Below are 19,983 nucleotides of genomic sequence, written 5' to 3'. Positions count from 1 at the left end.
ACCATCCACGGAGTGACGTTCCCTGCCTCCGCTGCCCCAAGCTTCTGATTTTCTTGATTTTCCAGATAGCTGGTTCAGCCTGTCCAAAAACCAAATGAGAGAGCGAGCACTAGAGTGTTTGTGACAGGAGGAGACACACGAGGAGAGGTGACATATTTTACTGTCATTATGTTTGCAGAGTCCTCACTAGATGGCAGTGTAGTGTAGGAATATAGTTTGACAAGTTTTACCAGAGATGGCATCATTTTAGAAACTTTCTGTGTGTGTGTGTGTGTGTGTGTGTGTGTGTGTGTGTGTGTGTGTGTGTGTGTGCGTGCGCATAGGTATAACAAAATGCAAAACTGCTCAAAGTTATAGCGGTATGGAGGAAGTGTCTGAGTCTCACCATTTGGATGTTTATTTTAATAACTTGTCTTCATCTGACTGTGACCTTTGACCTCCCTGGGTGCACTCTTTGGCTGGGGCCATTCTGTGGGTGTGGTTCAGTGGTTGCTCAGGAAATGAATGTTTTATCAGCCTGTGCAAAGACAACAACAACAGCGTAGTGGAGGAAAAGAGAAAGGTCTATATTTGACTCATCAGCTGCTGCCAACTTAAATAAAATCATCAGAGGACAGTTTCCTGTTGGCTTCTCTTCCAAAACATCTGGATTTTTATTAGATGGATAAAATCTATGTTTATCAAGAACATAAATATTATAGGTGTTATATTATAGGTTTCACAGCAGAGTCTTGTTGAGCCGGAATCTGCACAATGAGCTAACACATTTCAGTCTCTGGTGTTTCTTGATGTAGTTTTTAGGCGCTCTTATTATTTTGATAAGACAAACAGCACCCAGACCCACCTATCATGGGCATGCATCCCACATACACTGCCTGATGTATTCGGGAGGTGCAGTAAAGAGGGAAAGCAGCACATCCTACTCACTCACTGTTAGAGAGTATGTGGGAGGAGGTGATAGCGGGCAAGCATTCACTGTGTGCAATGTCCTCCTCGACGGCGAAATTTAGAAACATGAAGCACGCTCAATATGCAGAGGAAAAATATGCCTGGCAGGAAATTGCTGCAGTTTTCCTCCATTTATGGTTGGATACAGATTTACTCGTAACCCCTGCTTAATAAAGTATTCCCTTTTTTTTTTTTTTTTATCTAGTTGAATTGCTTTAAATCGTGTGATTTAGGGAAAATACACTACTACAAAAAAGGATCAAGCATACATAATAAATGTCGGGGGTGAAGGCTTGTCCCTCCCATTTCTTCAGTTGAGTCCAGTCGAATCTCAAAGTTTGGTCTCCAGAACCTCCTCTGACAAGTTACCCTGCTTTCCTGTGAGAATAGGCAGCCGCCGTCACAGAGGAGCCGAGGGAGTTCAGGAGATCAGAGGCAAAGCAGCAGTTGCCTCTCTTGTGGGAAACCAGATGACCCTCTTCAAAGTGATAATGTAAACAGCTAGCAACTGCTGGAACCGTGGGAGTTTGAAGTAAAACCCGAGGAATTCTCCTGCAGGATAATTTTAAAAACGAACAACACCGTAAGTTGTATTCTTTTTTTTAATCTTTTTATCTTATTGAAACAGCTGTTTGCTGGAGCTAAGAACAAAGCACATAAATTGTGTAGCATTGTGCAATTGTGTGATCTGTGGGGTTTGAAGCTCTGGGAAGGTAAGAGGTTATTTTCAATGCGCTGTTAGCAGATAAAGGGCACTTTACATAATACAGGTTTTTGTGAGACAATTTCCGAAATATCAAGATATGGTGTATATGTATATTTCTGTGCATTGCCTTTTTTTTTTGCATTAAGAATTGCTTACGTCTATTTTTACAGCATTCTCAAGATCAAACATTGTGGTAGATCTTCATTGCTAAACTAGCCTGTCTTGCAGCTGCACTAACTCCAGCTGCAGAGGCTTTAAACAGCTGCTTTCACTTAATGGCACCCCTAGTAACATGAACAAGCATTTGTTGACTTTAGATGTGGGGCTCGGGCAGAAACAGGATTTCATAATACGTGTGCCTGGTGATGTGAGTTATAGACAGCCGTAAAACGGAAAAGGCAGGTCGTGACCCAGACCGTTTCACCCGTGCAATGGATTGTTCCTGTTTTAAATTTTATGAATTTTACGTTAGATTAAGTTTTATGATGTCATCAGCTTGTCGCTCAGTGACTTTTATAATAAATGGAATTCTTTTACTGCACTCAATTTGGATACTTTTTAGTTCGCAGTAAATTACAGGTTTTTGCATAATGTTAGAGGTTTACAGGAATTTTATGGCATTACTAAATTGAAAACACTTCCTTTTTCCAAGGGTGTTGGTTACAAGGTGACACATATGAGGGATCTGTTAGCTCGACCACCACCTCAGCCTTGAGTAAAAGTGAACCGCACACTAACCCACTAGATCTCCAACATGGATGCCATCCAAAGACAACCACTGTAGGGACTACAGCCAGCTCCTCCACTTAGGTAAACAGTCTATTTCCACACCACTGCAGTATGTGTGTGTGTGTGTGTGTGTGTGTGTGTGTGTGTGTGTGTGTGTGTGTGTGTGTGTGTGTATGTATGTCTACATGCATGTGTGTCCCAATGCGGTTCTACACCCAAAATCTGCGAAGGCACCGATCCAACTGTAACAATGTAAATTGTTTCAGGTTCAAAGTGTGCTCTGTTGTTGCCACCCACCCTGCTGTGGGAGTGTAGCAGGGCCATTTTTAGCAAGTCGGGATATATTCTGTGTGAAGTTTTCAAAACAATGGCATTGTACATTGGAGTACAAGTTCCCTTTTCTCTCCAACCACCCCAAGGTCAATGCAAAAGCAAGTTTGACTGAATGTAAATGTGTATTTTAACGTACAGCATTCCTGGAAAACTACAGTAGGACAAGCAGCTACGCCCTCTTTGCTCAGTAACAACAGTAAATAATGCTCTGATAAGTCATTTAAATTGTCCAAATGTCCATCAAGTTAGACAGTGCCTCACAAATGATAAACACCAAGTGAGCCACATGAACAGAATGATATCAACTTACTTATACTGTCTGCATAACTCGGTCAAAAACATGTACTCTCTGTGAGAATTTAGGGTTTTACAGGTATGTAACATGTGGTCTACAACTCTTTGTGGTCCATGATCACATTCAGGTTTTTAAAGGCAAACTATGTGCAGCTGTGTTGGGTAGACTACTGGTCAAATTATAGCTAATTATTTAGAAACAAATTTAAGCCTCACAGATTACTGTGCTGCCATATGGCTCCAAACAATCTCACTCTCAGGGCAGCGGGTCAGGTTGAGTTGATAAAAAAGGTGCCTAGCAGTGGCCAGAGTGTAATTACCAGAAATGGTTATCGGAGAGGGGGCTGGCAAAACTCTGAAAGGGTTGTGGCCAATATTTGTGGCCAGATGTCTGTAGTTGGAAAGGAAACAGTTGCGATTTCAATCTTGTAGGTAATCAATACAGAATGGCTGTAATTAATGAGGGAATACAATGACCCTTTCCTTCGTGCTTTAATCACAAGGAAGAACAATCAGTCAAAGGAGGCAGAGAATAACTAGAGTTATTCTCTGCTTCTCCTCATTGTATTTCCATGAACTGGTGGAGTTCTATTTTCTATTTCCATGCATTTTTCAGAGAACAGCCTCTTGTCTGTAAAAGTGGACGTTATCTGGCAGAGATTCGCTCTCCTCCTCACGTCAGCCTCAGACAAGAGACAGAATAAGCATCGGTTACCACGGCAACAGTGCTGGGAAAAAGCCGAAGACAAAGTTGTCATTTTTTTTTTTTTTTCCTCCCTCCACATCAATCATGATAAAAATGTACATCTGTTGCTCTGCATGTTTGCAGTACTTTCTGAGTGGTTCCCATTGTCTGTTCATTCATCGTTCCCAATAACAAAGATCCACTGAAAACTCCGCTCTGTATTATTCTTCTCATGCAGTACTTTGGTGACATTTGCGGTATACCTGAGACTGAGAGTACCGGCTGAATTTAGACTTTCATCCGGCAGCTTGAAGACAACATTCTGCAGATTCCAGAGAAAGAGAGAAACTGTTTCTTTTTCCTTCCACAGAATCTTACAGCTGAAAAATAGGTGATATAATCTAACGAATTAATTCAGTCATAATATCCAACGAACCAAACACTATCACCCAAAGCCGGCTTTGTTGTGGTCCGGTACTTATACTGCGTTGTAATGCGTTTAAATTATTATTAACGACTTCAGTCCAGAAGAGATATCAAAAAATTGTGGGGGAAAATGAGACATGGAAAATTATGAATGCTGTTGTTTGTTGTTTTTTTTGCTTAGAGCTTGCAATATTTTAACCGAACAATAATCATGGGATAGCTAGTAGATTAGAGAAAGAAGAGAAAGAAAGAAAATGTAAAACATTTAAAGGTAAACTTCATCAATTCGATGACGAAACATGTCACGAGGAGTACTACTCAACCTGTGAAACAGTTGTACAACGTCTATGTTAATGAGCTTTTTTCAAATTTGAGAACATGACCTCCATGTTGTCATCAGCTTGGACTTAGAGGCAACAAATGTTTAACAATTTACAAAGTCTGTTTTATAAGTTGGGGTGTGACAGACATGCCCTGTTAACAGGCAGCGAGGGTTCTAATGAAAGAATGAAACACACTATTAAGTTGCATCATGGGAAGTATAGGGACTAGGGACTAAAAGTCAAGATATCTGCAGCTCAAATGGATCCCTTTTCTCTTTCACTCACAAGTCCTCAAACTTTAGAGAGGTTCACTATTCACTGTAATAAAATGTATATCTAATAGCACAATTCATGTTTTTGAACATCAGTTTTATTAAATAGGTAAATCGTCAATTGCTTTTAATGGTCCTGTTATCCACTGATCATTAATTTCGGAATATTCTACCTTTTACATTTCATGCACTCCCACACATTATTAATAGCCTATGTCACTCTACCAATTTGTAATGTTGACAAGAGTGGAGCTGGTACTGTGAGCCTTCAGTGGCCTCCTCTACATTCTCCCTATCTTTACTTAACAGTCTGTATCATGTAAGATCCGTCAGCTTATTCCAGTTCAGAGAAACCGAATACAGCACCAGCCAGCGCCGTCATAAACCCAAACCCATGAGCAGCAGAGACGAGAGCAAACGACAGGAGGGAGAATCTGCGGGTCAAAAGGTGGCTTCATGCATCCCTGCGTTTTCAGTCCAGCATGCTCTGCCTGCCACAGTGCCAGACTTTCTTAAGCTCAACCAAAGTTCAACCACAACACGGTGCTGATCATTAGTCTCTACTGATGTCTCTCTCTCACATGTTTAACCGTGGATTCAGGCAGCATTTGCGTGTCTGCATGTGGAGGTTATTTCCAGTAGAGTAGCAGGTTTGTGACAAGACAAAGGTGTGCTTTTGTCTGCGGACATCATTATCCTCAGCAGTAATCTGTATGAATGAGACGTCGACTAATAACACCTGACATTTGGTCAATGCGTCCAAGATAGACTGCCCTCGCTGAAAAGTTCAAATAGTCAGCAAGAATGCGGGGGCTGGCGGGTGGGAGGATGTTGAGTGTGTGTTTAGTGTGTGTGTGTGTGTGTGTGTGTGTGGAGACATTTAAGCTTGTACGTGGTTTCGGTGGGAGCTCTGCCAGAAACAGGGAGGCAGGGTTTCAGGGTTTGAGGGTTCACACAGCTCTGGAGTCAGGAAGTTCTGCTTTTCATTACATCAACCCATATGTCCACATTACTGCTCCGCCTCCCAGACTCCACTCTATGTCCTGGCACTGTTATGTCAGTCAGACTCTCTCTTGCTCCTAAAATCTAGATATTTGTGTGTCTGATCGTGTGTGATTAAAGGGCTAATAACTCTGGCAGGGGGGCAGGGGGCTGAGAAAACGAGAGATTCCAGAGTTGCATTCACTTAATATTTGAATATTGCTACAATACTCTCTAAAGAGAGACCGGCTGCAGCACGGCAGAGAAGAGTTGAGAGGTGGTGAGAAGTGAGGAGGGATCCTTTCTCAGCAGGATAAAGCTGCACAGCTTCACATTCGCTTTAATCTTGATCTTATATACCGTTTACAGTTAGAGGGCCAATTTATTTGCTTGAAGAAAAGCAGCGTGCAAGTATTTCCTGAGGCTCCATTAGCTGGTGTTATTATCGCTATATTATCATGAGATGATCTTATGTGCTATTTGACTCCCAAGAACACAAAGCCAGCACATTAAGTGACGATCATTTTGCTGTTAGAAGTGACCGAGTGGTGGACAAATATGTCTGATATAATTCAGTGTGTTGCACATGACTTATTACTTAGAATCATAATGTATTCATGTATTTGGCACATCAAAGTGAGCAGGGTACACTGTGTTTGTGGACTCAAGTCTAAAGTGAATAAAAGAAATCAGAAATATGATTGTGTTTCCTCCGAGAGAGAACATCTGTGTTTCATTGCTTTCTTAAAAACCAACTTCCTATATTTTTGGAAATCTTTTTTTCTGGTGGAGGCCCTCGCTTTTAGAGGGAAGCACTTGTTGTGGCTTTGAAGTGCTCTGTTTTGTTTTTGGCTGGGCCATGTAGCTTTGATGCAAACCTCCACTGAGGGGCTGTGGTAAACACACAGGAGCCTCAGTTATTTATGACATGAGGTGGTAGAAGTTAATGAATCACACACACACACAACAAAGACCGAAAGGGAAAATAAATCACCAACTCTGGCGGAAACTGTAGCAATGTATTACAAGTTCCTTTGTGGGATATTAGGGATACCAGAGAAACACGGTCGCGAAACTACACGCGCGTACGGGCGAGCTGCAGTGTTGTTGTAAAGAGCCTAAAAAGCTGTAGGCTGATCCTGAGTGGCCATTCCTTTGTCCCGCTGCATACATAAGGCCCGGTGGTGGGTGGATAAGTGAAGTCACATGGTCACTTTTCCTTTTTTCCCACACAAACACACCCACATCCTCCTCCATGCAGCCACTCTTCTTCATCTCACTACTCTCACCCGCAGCAGGCAGTGTGCTCCGTGTGCGCGTACTGTAGCGGCACCAAGTTGCGCTCTTTTCCCCACTATGTCTCCGAATCGGGAATAAACGTTCGTCTGATTATCCTGGAGCCTCTGTCGGGGGGAACAGGTCGACACCACATCGCCCGGAGTCACTTAATTCACCAAGTGAGCACTTTGTTTCAGGTAATTACCAACTTACAGTAACAGTTTTTCCTCCTCGTGGGTTTGTGTTCGCTTTGTTTTTTAAGGGAGCGTGCACACGTCTCAAAGTGTAGCTTCGGCTAACATGCCCCTCCTCCTCCCGCCCGGTACTTTTCGTAGTGCAAATGGTTTAAAGTTGTAATTTGACGCCATGCACCGGGTGTTCTGGATAACAGGCTACTGCAAGACCGTCGGTGGAAGTTTGCATTTGGTTTGGTGGAGTTGAAACGAGTTCATTTTGGAGGCCCTGGTGTAATGTAGTCCTGGCAGCGGTCGCCTGTATCCATCCACCCCCACGTCCAGGTACCAAAGGTGCTAACTGCTATTCAAACTGGCTAATTCACACGAGGCCTACCTTTGTTTACTGTTGCTTTATAGCTGCTGGAGGACCGGTAGAAGTGGGGAGACTTCCCTCTGCTTTCATCTCACACTTTTATGACTTGGCCTCCATCTGTGTAGAGACAGTGAGCTTCTTAAGCTGCAAGACACAAAGTGAGAGAAAACTTAACCTGTGAGAACGAGAGGTGTTGTTGATGTCCACATGCATTGCTGTGTTATTGAGTTGTAATTACTATTGTGAAAAATACATGCAGCTGCAGTGACTATAACTCTTTTTTTTTTTTTTTTGCACATCAACAGCTTTGTGCTCACAGAGCAGCATCAATCATAAGAGAACGTCCTCCTCGCTTTTGTCCCTATCCTTGTAATTACATGAGTCACCACAGAAACCATACAGCATCTTTTCCCTGGTGAAACAACAACCCGTTGCCTTGACAGCCCGAATGTGAAGCAAGCCGTGATGTTTCATCTTTTTTGTTACAGATCCCAGAGGACGAGTAGGAGGCTGCGCAGCGAAAGACATGAGCCTGGTGGAGGTGAGGCAGACGGCGGGGTCTCTCACCCTGGCCCTGTCTAACAACAACGACCCCAAGGAGCGCTACTTCGACCGCGCGAACGAGAGCGACCCCGAGTACCTGCGCGGCAAGAACATGTCGCCGGACCTGAGGCAGGACTTCAACATGATGGAGCAGAAGAAGAGGGTCACCCAGATCTTGCAGAGTCCAGTATGTAGCCCGCGGCTCCGTATAAGTGCCCTCCTACACACAAGCTCTCAGCGTGTATGAGTAATAAACAGAGACAGAGAGGCACCTTCACCCGAGACCGACTGAAATGTTATTTTTCTGTTGGCTTTATTAGTCTTGCACAATATTAAACTGCAAGATATCTGAACGAAACAAGGCCTATAAACGGGCATTGTCACTATTTTCTGACACTCGAGCAGCTCGAGCCATTAACCGGTAATCGACGTATTCATTGGTTGTTGCCTCAATCGTAGAATTCTCCTCTCACTCTGCGCCCACATACCGCAGGAGACAATATCTCACAAACAGAGCAGTGCAGTCTGGTTAGATGAAGTGCGAGGAGGAGCAAACAAACACATGCCAATGAAGTGCATGGAACTAAGACGAGCTCACACTCTGTGATTGCATAACGGGCCCAACAAGTGGAGCTCATCTCATCACCATGGGAACTATGGTTGGATGAAGCAGAATGCTGGAGCTTAGCTGCAGCACATAGGAAGAGAGGGAAAAAAAGTGCCGTTTCAAGACTCTTGAAGGCAAAAATTGATTGTACGGTTTAATGCGATCCCTCCTGCTTCTAGTCAAGTCCTTTTCACAGACACACATAAAGAGGTTTCTAGCTGTCTTTGGTGATTTGTTTACAGATTTAATAAGCGGTGCTCCCTGGCACCCTGAGGTGTTGAAGTGAGATTAGGTTGTGTTTATAGTGTTGCTAGGTTAATTGAGCCTCTCTTCTTTTGTCTACAGGTGTTTAAAGACGAGTTGGAAGGCCTGATTGAGGATCAGATGACCAAGGGCAACAACCCTACAGGTCTTCTGGCTCTGAGACAGATTGCGGACCTGGTCATGGCCAGCACCTTGGGAGGGGCCGGCCCTCTGACTTCGCCCATCAGTGAGTAGCAGTGTGTGTGTGTGTGTGTGAATGTCTCCAATCTCGTCATCTATCTCCCTTTCGGGCCTGATTGTCATTCAGCGTGTCTGCGTGTGCATTATGCAGGCTGAATGTCTTCATTGTCAGACTCCTGTGACACTGAACAACAACCCTCGAAGCAGCAGAGGAGGCAGAAAGCTGTTTACAGCATTCTTCATTGTCAGTGTTCCTATTAAGTAGCCAGCCCTCATGATCCGTCTTGGTAATGATACAGCAGTTTTTGATGTGGATTATGTTAGCCAAAACCTCTTTTGTGTCTTGTGGAGGTCACAGAGCACCCAGAACTGAAAAGATCAATTTGAAAAAGACAATCAAATCTGTCATTGTGAGGGGAAAATGTCACCGTCGGAAATGTCTATGGGGTTGCGGAGCCAGAGCCTCTCTTTAAAAATCTGAAGTGGCTGTAAAAGATATGGTCCTGTATCATTAAGTTCCCTTTTATGGTGTTCCAGCCCAAAAATACCCTTCGGTTTCTCGATGGGAATTCTGAGAAAGACCCTTTTTTAAGCTCCAGCTGTAGAGACTCCCTTGGATGTTTGTACTTTATATACTCTAGAAGAAAACCATGTAAACATCCTTCAAATTTAATGTTGTTGTTGCACCAGAAGTTGCTGATGATGTTATGTCTTGTGACAGGCATTGGGATGGTGACTCCAGTCAATGACTTGTTTGGCATTGAGTCTCCCTCCTTTGCCAAAGGGGAGAAACAGAGTCGCTGCAGGCTGGCCAGCCTCTACAGGCTTGTTGACCTCTTCAGCTGGGCTCGTTTTACAAGCTCCTACAATACTGTGAGTACAACTTCCCCTTCACGACTTCTAGCCGCTCCACTGCACATCTGCTTGTGTATGCCGCACAGGGTTTGTGTAACTTTGTGTGTGCCTCGTGTTTTCTGGCTACTGGGAGGCTTAAAAGGGGGAATACCTCTTAATTTTCAGAGCCCATATATTATTCATGGTTTGGAAAAGTCCGATTTGAGAATGTGTACAGCTCCCCAACAGCAAGAACTCAAACGGAAATATGCGATGAACACCTGCGATTTCAAGATATAAAGCTCACATTTTCCCCAAAGACAAAAGCCTAGAAAGTCAGTTTTTATCAACCCACACACTTATTTTTGGATTTTTCAGAGTGAAGAGAGCTTTCCTTTGTCGTTCAGAGTTTCCTGTACCCTTGAATCTATGAATTGGTTGTCCCTGCTCCAAGTAGCTGTTAACCCAGCTTAAATAACTTTTTAACAGTAGAGATTTGGTCTCCTGTGGCTTTGGTGCTTTTGGACCCTGACAAGAATAACTGTACGAGGGAAACACTCCTGCAGAAGCATTATACGGGTCAGAAAAACACACACATATATATATATAAATATATATAGTCTTAGATTCTCCTGCCCCATCTTAGCCAACATTGATTATACACTGTAGTATCATCGCAGACATTTCGGAATGTCTCATTTTCTTCATTTCATTGTAACCTAGATAGGTTTTGGATTTTAATAATATGTTCATTGTGCTTTAGGTGCGTGTCACTAAAGAGCAGGATCATGTTCTTATCAGTCCACGAGGTCTGTCTTTCGCTGAGGTGACGGCAGCAAATTTGGTAAGCACAATGACTGTTTTGTTGTCATATTCCCATCATGAGTGCAGACTGCTTTGCCATGGAATTTCAATGAAAAAAATCGCTTGACAATGATACCATCATGTGTTGTTATGTGTGGCTCCCTGTTTTATTCGTATGTCATGAATGCCCCCACCAGGGAGGCATGGCACATCAGTATAATACGCTGCATGCAGACACACACGCATGTAGGTGACGCAATACACATAGTAATAGGCAGAGGCAAGAGGCAGGGAAGGAGGAGACTGCTAGTGAGCAAGCATGGATGTAAATGATGCCGGTTCCCAAATATATTGAAGGGAGAAACTAAATTGCAGCTGTTTTATGAGGGAAGAAGTACAGCTTTGTTTGTTTACAAGAAAACTCCACAGGGTACCTTTAATGGTATTTCAAATTATTCCGTCTTTTTCTAAAATAATGACTTTTTTTCCTGCCATGTTTAGGTGAAAGTAAACATAGTCGGTGGGGTGGTGGACCAGGGTTCTACTGATCTGAGCATCGACCACTTTGGGTTCGCTCCTCATGCTGCCATTTACTCCATGCGCCCCGACGTGAGATGCATCGTTCACATACATACCCCCGCCACAGCTGCTGTAAGTACACTCCAGGCGATATTAAACGAGCTTCAAGGCCTACAAGCTGCTGCTAAATGCTTATTTGGCAACAGAGGGAAAGGATGAATTAAAAAGCAGCCCCCTGCTATTTATTTCAGATGCAGACACCCTGTTACGTGCTTTCACCATTTCCTTTGAAGCGAGGCTGTAAAATGCACAACACATGATGAACATCGCGGTGTAAAGTTTTATTTGTGCCTGATAGCGGGAAAAAAAAATGTGCTTATATTTATATGTTGGTGCGTTACGGTCTTACTTGCTTTTATCCCGTGTTAACAGGTGTCCTCGATGAAATGTGGAATCCTGCCCATTTCCCAGGAGGCTTTGCTTCTGGGAGACGTGAGCTGCTTTGGTTACCACGGCAGCCTGGATAATAAAGAGGAGAAGGTGGAGTTTCAGAAAGCTCTGGGCCCGAGTGCCAAGGTACTGTCAAACCAAGGGACTCCATTAGTGACAGGCTCCCTTTATCACGGGATAGAAGGCTTTCAACTCCTGGTTGGAAGTCGTGAGTTATTACGTCATACTTTATGCACAACTGGAAGGGAAGCGTGTCACACAAATCATGCGTTGTTACTCAAATTTAATCCGTTTTTTTCTTCTGCTAACTAACCGTGAACATTTTGTCTCAACCACTTATCAATTACATAAAGAGAAGAGAACATTAGAAACACCTTTTAATCAGATAGTTTAGCATTATGCGAAATGCACTTCTTTCGTTTCAATTGCTGAAAGTTAGATGATACGATGAATATGAAGCTAAAGCCAGGAGATGATTAGCTTAGCATAAAGACTGGGAGAAGCTACCAGCCTTTACAATGTGAGCGTGGCATCGATCTTCTTATTTAATAACTCCCACTAGAAAGCGAATAAGCATATTACTCATTTGCATACGTGACGGGGACAGGATATTAGAAACACCTGTCGACACCGTCTATTCAGCTCTTGGTGCTCATATTTTGACCCGAGGGTGAGAAGCTAGCTTAGTTGATTGGGAAATTAGTCATGGATTTCACAGTTCAAAATAAGCAGAAGGGCACAATGAGCAGTATTTGGTTTAAGATGATAAGATTGTATCAACACTACGGGTGCCGTGTATGTGGATAAGGGATTATTTGCTAATTAACACGCACACATTGATGTAATTAATGTGTTAGTATGTCTGGTTATGCTATAGTATTACCTCAGCTGGATTTGTTTAGCGCTTCATAGTGATTATGGTGTTTTTTAGGTGATGATCCTGAGGAACCATGGGCTGCTCGCTTTGGGAGAAACCGTAGAAGAGGCTTTTCACTACGTGTACCACTCACAGCAAGCGTGTGAAATCCAGGTATAAAAAGCTTGACACTATTATTCTTGATGCTACCTCTTCCCGGTAATGTAATATCATTTGCCATAATTTGGCCAGAGCAATTTCTGAACCTGAATGTGGCCTAGATAGACCTTTACACAGTTGTACACTAACTACATGTGTTTAAATCACTTTATTATTACTATCACCAGCATTTTTTAAACATTTTGCAAACTTTTTTCATTTCTTCTACGAATGAGTCAGACTTGGTTGCAAATAGCAAAGTAATACTGCAGTGCCTGAAATGAAAAGCTGATGTCTAACATACAGACTGTTTGAACAAAGCCAAGTCAAATATGTGATAGAGAGCGCTGTTTAGAGCCAGAACCAGGTGGAACCCTGCCGTGTTTCTGAGAAACTCCTGTTGTTTTGTCAGGGAAGCAGTCGGCTCGTTTCTCCATCATTCTGGACTGTATTTGTTTTTGACACATATTGAAAGCCCATATGTCTTATAATTACATTTCTTTTCAAATGAAAATCCTACTGTATCTGAGAAGAGAAAATACGATGTTTTGATATTGCAGAATTGAAATGAATTAATGACGGTAAACCGTGAGTAACTTGCTACAGAACAATAATATGGCTTCTTGTAACTCCTAAAGTAAAAAATGTGTACACCAGAATAATTGAGTTGCCTTTGTTCAGGTGAATGCTTTGGGGTGTTCCGGCAGCGTGGACAACCTGGTGCTCCTGGACAGAGAGAAGTTTAAACCCCTGACCCAGGGAGTGGCCGCTGCCGGGTTGGTGATGGACAACGAGGTCAAGTGGAAAGTGGGCGAGGCCGAGCTCGAGTCTCTCATGAGGATGCTGGACAACCTGGTGAGCGAACCCTGACCTGTGCCTTTTACCCATGATGCTTTGAGTTTCCTGTGCAAGGCGCTTCCTCAGGAAGTATCTGATTAGGGAACACAATGAAGCTAGATATGTTTTCGTAAAATCGAATCTGGTAAGAAATGTGTAATTGGATCAGTGTTTTATGTTTTTATGTAATTCCTTCGCAGATACTCCCGTAATACATGTTTTTCATCTGTTACCAACATGCTGTCTGCAGGTTAAAGATGTTGGTGCCGTGCAGTGCTGCCCTACTGTCAATTTAAACCCCGCTAGCCCGCCGCCACGACCACACTTCTAATGACAAGGCCCTGACATGTTCTGTGGACACAGAAAATGTCAGACTGTCTGTTTGACTGTGCGTCTCGCTAACAAGTGTGTGGCTGGAGTGGGCTGCAGCTGTGTTAGCTCTGTGTGATCGTAGCCCGCCCACATCTTTCAATCATAGCTTCCAGATGGTGAGGCATGCAGTGGGCAGTCACATAGACCACACAATCACTTGATGTAAGGACTCTAGTCGTGTATGTAATTTTGGAAGTTTGATTCGGCAATTTCTGCTAGAATTGAATATGGCGCTGGGTGCAAATGCCGGTGCTCTCGCTGCAACAGGAGGTCGCTAGTTGTTGGTGAACGGGATGATAATCTCTGTGCATGTTTAACTTAATTACCAGTGTGTCTTCCCTAATCTGCGCTACCTAATACGGTAGTTACAGATACCGAGCAGCTGCTTTCTGCTATTGTTCGTATAGGCTAATCAAGCCTATACCCCCCCCCCCAAAAAAAATGCTACCAATCACAACTCTTGAAAACTGTGCAGTGGCAGTCAACAATCCTGTGAATAAATGATGGCCTGCTCACATTGTGGCAATCAAAGCCTAAAGCAGGGATTTTTTTTTCTGTGGTGAACTTGTCATATATCGCCTGCGAGAAAAATGCCGATTTTGATTGTAGTGTTGCACTGCCAGCTTCAGACTGCACTCTGCACCCACTGCAAGCTCCCAACGGTCTTCTCGTTGTCTCGCTCGTCTTTGATGTATTGTTAACAACACGCTGCTTTAAACCAAGGTTTTATCTTTTCCCTTTGAAACTGGGCTCGGCTGCAAAAACGCAGTTTGTATATACAGCGCTGTTTAAATATTTAGAAGCATTGTGTAAGTGGATCTTGGGTGGCCTGTGCATCCTTTGAATCCTCGTATCTCTTGCATTTGATATGTCTTATTTAATGGTTGTGATCTGGAGAACACTACAACGTACTGCAAACAGTTTCCACCTCTGGAACAGGAACACTGTCCATTTAGTATTTCAGAGTAATGTTTCCTCTTTGTGTGACCTTCTAGGGATACAGAACAGGCTACTCTTATAGGAACCCCATTGTGCGTGAAAAACCCCGCTCTAAGAACGACGTGGAGATCCCCGCCACGGTGTCGGCTGTGTCAGCGGAGGACAGTGAGATGGGTCTGCGAAGCCCCTTGAAGTTTATGGCGCAGAAACAGCAAAGAGAAAGGACCCGGTGGCTCAACTCGCCCAACAGCTACTTGAGGGTCAATGTTCCTGAACATTCACCCAGCGGGGATGTCAGCCCCAGGACCAAGACCATGGTGCGTTGATTTTCATGTCAAACTGTAAAAAGGAATTTAATAATCTAGCCTTTACGGTTTTGGCCTCTGAAGGAAGTAATGAGCTGGGGAGCAGCCATTCCTTTGTGTTAGCCTGCCCTCTTGTGGTCAATCTGAAAAATACACTACTATCGTATTCTCTTTCTCAGTGGATGAAGTCTTCAGAGCCAGGCAATAACATCGGCACACCAATAAAGATCGAGGACCCCAACCAGTTTGTCCCACTCAACACTAATCCCACAGAGGTTTTGGATAAGAGCAACAGGGTCAGTTCAAACATCACATTTCTCAATATCATAGACACACGCCCAAAGAATGAATTATTATTGTCTGCATCATTATTAGAGCGTTCTCTATGATATATGCCATAGAAATAGGTACAAAAATTGTATTCGATAAATTAATGCTGATCAATATGTTCTGGCAAGTAAGGCTGCAACTAACCATCACTTTCTTCATGGATTAATTTGCCATTTATTTCCAAATTGGTTGTTGTATGGTGATGATCAATTGAAGAACTCTTTTGTCATTTGCTGTGTTGTTGAGTGTTTGTTACAGTATGTCTGACACACAGATATTGTATGTGTAATGTCTTGACTTAATATGATTTTGTTGCTTGAATTTGTTCAGATAAAAGAACAGCACAGAGGTTACCTGATGACTGCCGGACCAAAATCTCAGTTACTCTCAGGCATTGTTGTGGACACCATTAAAGGCCCAGTGAGTATATTTACCATTTGTAAAAAAAAAAAAAAAGGCACAAAGTCACAGGTGCAGCCACACTGCATGATACAGGTTTTTAATCGCTTTAACACATTTTCTAAAACACTGCTGCAGTTTTCAAATCACTAAGCACAATCATCACGCCATTTTATACGACCACAACACTACCATTAAAAACATTTAACTCTTTAAAATAAAATCATCAGCGAGCCAACGTCAAATTCCATCAAGTAGAAAAGGAGTTTTAACACCCAAATCAATACGGATATTCCTATTATCAAGTTATCAAAGTCAAATGTTTGCACAGGGGAAAAAAATGCAGACATGGCAAGAAAATGCTTTCTTTATTGTGGAATAGTCCTGTTTCATGGTTGAGACCTTTTAACTTGTCCCCAACAACGGGTTTCAAACAACTCTTTAGTATGTAAACATAAAAGTATAACCAGTTGCCATCGTTACCCATGAGTAATTACTTCTTTTCACTGAAGAATGCATTACGTCAGGTGTCCATAACGTCTCGTTATTCTCTCCTGTCGATCAGGCTTTCATCGTTGAGGACGAGGAGCAGACTCGCTCTCTTCCCCCCAACCCCTTCAATGAGCTCACGGAGAGAGTGCTGGAGGAATACAAGAGCCTGGTAGAACGAAAGCAGCAAGGCCAAGAAGGTAGTCCAACACTTTCTCTCCTATTACACAGCCTTAAAGTGCTCTATCGCTCTCAGGAGGTGCAGAAAACCTCCACTTAATCTAATCCCACACAAGCTCATATCTGACATCATCCCATGTAAATTATGGGTGTGTGGCGTTTTGAAGTTAAACCGTAATGCTCACAGGGGTCATGAGATTGAGATGGAGAGACAAAGCTAATCTCAAAGGTTTAACAGCGCTCTCTGACTTCACCAAGCAAGGCCAAAAGAAGTAGTTCAAACTACAGTTTAGGACCGATTAGAGGCAGATTTCTGAAGAACTATGCAATCAAATTGAAGTTGTTTTTCTTTTAAATTAAGAAACACACATCATGCAGTATTGATTATGATGATTATTTGGGTGTAATGCTATTGTAGTTTGCCGTACTTCTTGCAGCCCCATGAAAGCAGTCTCACGAGCCTGTAGTCCAGTCAGAGTGCTCGGTTCCTGCCTGGAGGAAATGTTGGAACTATGTTCACTGAAATCAGGATATTCCTGCAAAAATGCCCTCAGGAGAAAAAAAAAAGGAAAATGTCAGTCCATGGTTTCACTCTTCCTCTAAGCTATGAAGTCAGCTCACAGGGATGGTGAGAGACGAGCTGCAAAGACGTCTTGTCAGACTATTCATGTCTTGGTTATGACTGCAGACGGGGAAACATTTCTACAGCTGTGTATTAGAGTAGCACCTTTATTTGTCACCCTCTAAACAATAATGTGTCCGTCTTGGAACACATCAGCTAAAAGAGATTGATAAAAGAAATGTACCAGTGTTGTTAAACCAGCATAGTATTCAATGTTTTAGTTTTTATTTGCAATAGGGCAATGCCTGAGCTTTTCTTTAGCACCATCGTGAGGTTTTGAGTGAAATGTCCGGGATTGGATTGCCATGAAATCGTCTCCATACATTCAGTGTAATCGCTTTAGCGCCATCATCAGGTTCAAAAATGTTATTTTCTGCTATTTTTTTTTTACAAGCAAATACCTGAAAAACTAAAATAATGACACTGGCATCGGTCTCAGCTGTGCTTTGTTTGGTGATAATTGGCAAACGTAAGCATGCCAACACTAAACTACGGGGAACATGTAGCATGCTGACTTCAACACGTAGCTCAAAGCGCAGCTGTACAGCCTCACAGAGCAGCTAGCGTGGCCGGAGACTCTTGCTCTTAAAAAGAATTCTGAGCGACATAAATGTGTTAATCCAATACGCCTCACTCTCATGAACACAGCGGCTTTAATGAATGACTGACCGCTGATGACTTTAATCCTTTTACAGAAGATGATGATGATGCCACTGATGCAGAGGAGATGACCACATTTGATGGCTCTACTATCTCCCTCTCCCTCTCTCCCATAATGACGCCAGCTAAACACGGTAATTAGCCAGCCAATAGCCATTGAAATTATAGTCATTTGAAATTGTCAGCAATAGCTGCTTGTTTGCGTCTGTGTTTTGGTGTAATCTGTAAAAAGCCTCGCAACGCACTTCTCATCTGCATCCTTGTTCCCCGACATGGTTTCATCTTGTGACAGACACGATACCCAATGGGAAAGACCACTTGGAAGAGACGGACGAGGATCTGAGCATTGAGGTATCCAAGCTGAGCTTGAGCACTTCAGAAACGGTGGAAATCTCTATTACGTCTAATGAGAAGACGGAGGAGGCTCAGACCAAGTCCCCCAAGAAGAAGAAGAATAAGTTCCGCACACCTTCATTCATGAAGAAAAGCAAGAAAAAGAAGGATGAGAAAGAAAAAACAGAGGCCTGAGGTCATTTACTGTAAAAAACAATTAGTGTTTTGCTATGAAAACGTCTGAATTGCCTTCTTAATTTCAGTCTTGTTGAAGGGAAATGAAATACAGAAAGTCTCCCAGGACTGGGTTGTTTTTTTAAACATTCACAGCTATTATTTCGTGTGAAAGTTTTTCCGAGACGTGCCGGCAAAAGGTAATACGAAAGTTTTTTACCCACGACAATTTGTGATCGACCGCTCCCGAAGGGCTCAGTATAATCAAATCGAATGAAAAGCGAACGCAAACATGCTTATCTGTGGTTATTACCCATATTTTAATGGGATTTAAAATGGATATCAAAACAGTTACATTCTTGTGATTTTTTCTCTCTTTTGCACAGGTTCATCGTTGAATGTATACTGAAAGCTAAGAAGATTGTCTTTATAATTCTTAAATTGAACAATCACACTAGTTGTGTGTAACAGTGGCTGAACATACTAGGACTATACAACTGTCAGCCTAATAAGAAGTACGATTTGTATCTGAACGTATTCATAGTTATACTATCTTGTAATAATATATGTTGGTTTGTATTTTAGCTATTACAATATAGTGTTTGATAGTTAAATAAATGATTTGATAGTCTTTATATACTAACTCTTATACTAAACATGCTGTGATGGATAATTCAGTAATAACTCACAACGTTTTTACATTTTTGTCAGTGGTATTGTTCCCATGGTTGCTGCTTTATTGTAATTGTGACGAGGAATTGACTGTGACCAACAGAAGGAGCCCTGCAAAGTGAGGATTCTCGCATATTGATGTTTATGAGTGACTTCTACAGAAATGACAGAAAATCTCTGCTCGTCTGGACGATGAAAGTGTCAGGCCTGAATCACAGAGAGTTGACTGATCGATGTTTTGACTAATTGTGTCAGTTGATGGCAATATGCTGTGGAGAGCTCGTCTTCATAGCCGCTGTTAGAGTTTGATATAAAGTATATTAGACATCCCAGTCAATAATGTGAATGATTTGTTTTGACCCAAAGGGAGTGAAGTCTTTGCCTTTGTAAATAGTTTTGTTTGTGTGTGAACTTCTTTTGTTACGCTAAACCAAATGTTCAACAGTGAAACATAGAAATGTGACAGTACAATCTAATAACTATATTTTATCATTGTATTACTCTTTGTAATTTGTGTGCCTAGTGCTTGTATCTCCCTGCATTGTGTACATTGCTCTTTGTGCCGCCTGGTTCTTCTCCATGGTGAAACATCACCGTCACCTTCCCTCAGAGTCAGTCCTTTGAAAATGGCCTTCTACCGATGTAATAAAAGCTCAGATATGTTTCTTTAACTGTTTTATTGCTCTCTTGCTAATTGACTAAAAAGTATGTGACGTTATCCTTCCTTATCTTATTCCCAAATACAGTTGTATAGTTTTTTTTTTTTTATGTTGTTGGATACTTTTGCATTTATTTCAGTCTGGTGTGAAACTCAAGCTAAATATCTAGACTACAACACCTCAAGTACAAAATAAAGCTTTGTAGAAAATGTACACAGCCTACCCTTTTCTTTTTTTTAAAGGCAGCGTCCCCCTAAAACAATGCACTCTGT

General features: G+C 42.4%; 1 protein-coding gene across 3 annotated transcripts; it reads left to right on the top strand.

Moving 5' to 3' along the window:
* The first annotated feature begins 1,051 nt into the window (after positions 1–1,051).
* LOC116399798 (gamma-adducin-like) lies at positions 1,052–19,924 on the top strand. Of its 3 annotated transcripts, none has more exons than XM_031877229.1 (15): positions 1,052–1,531; positions 8,013–8,254; positions 9,020–9,164; positions 9,840–9,991; positions 10,716–10,796; positions 11,258–11,407; positions 11,708–11,851; positions 12,657–12,755; positions 13,422–13,595; positions 14,945–15,205; positions 15,373–15,489; positions 15,854–15,943; positions 16,488–16,611; positions 17,909–18,007; positions 18,166–19,924. In XM_031877229.1, exons 2-15 carry the CDS (start codon positions 8,051–8,053, stop codon positions 18,399–18,401), a joined length of 2,076 nt encoding a protein of 691 aa, XP_031733089.1. In that variant the 5' UTR covers positions 1,052–1,531; positions 8,013–8,050; the 3' UTR covers positions 18,402–19,924. The 3 variants fall into 3 exon arrangements, with proteins under 3 accessions (XP_031733089.1, XP_031733072.1, XP_031733081.1); XM_031877212.1 differs by lacking the exon at positions 1,052–1,531 and adding an exon at positions 2,307–2,464; XM_031877221.1 differs by lacking the exon at positions 1,052–1,531 and adding an exon at positions 6,926–7,172.
* Positions 19,925–19,983: the final 59 nt, after the last annotated feature.

Source organism: Anarrhichthys ocellatus, unplaced genomic scaffold (assembly GCF_004355925.1).
Source record: "Anarrhichthys ocellatus isolate YVR2014 unplaced genomic scaffold, GSC_Weel_1.0 scaffold3, whole genome shotgun sequence".
Lineage (NCBI taxonomy): Eukaryota > Metazoa > Chordata > Actinopteri > Perciformes > Anarhichadidae > Anarrhichthys > Anarrhichthys ocellatus.
Note: the sequence above shows the minus strand (reverse complement) of the source record. Positions and strands in the feature narration are given on the sequence as shown.

What these genes read in the sequence shown, in the direction of transcription:
- LOC116399798 (XM_031877212.1), top strand. Translation starts at nt 2,413, where the DNA reads ATGCCATCCAAAGACAACCACTGTAGGGACTACAGCCAGCTCCTCCAC. An exon ending in TTACAAGCTCCTACAATACT is followed by an intron (nt 9,992 to 10,715) that starts GTGAGTACAACT and finishes ATTGTGCTTTAG; the next exon opens with GTGCGTGTCACTAAAGAGCA. An exon ending in TGGACACCATTAAAGGCCCA is followed by an intron (nt 15,944 to 16,487) that starts GTGAGTATATTT and finishes CCTGTCGATCAG; the next exon opens with GCTTTCATCGTTGAGGACGA.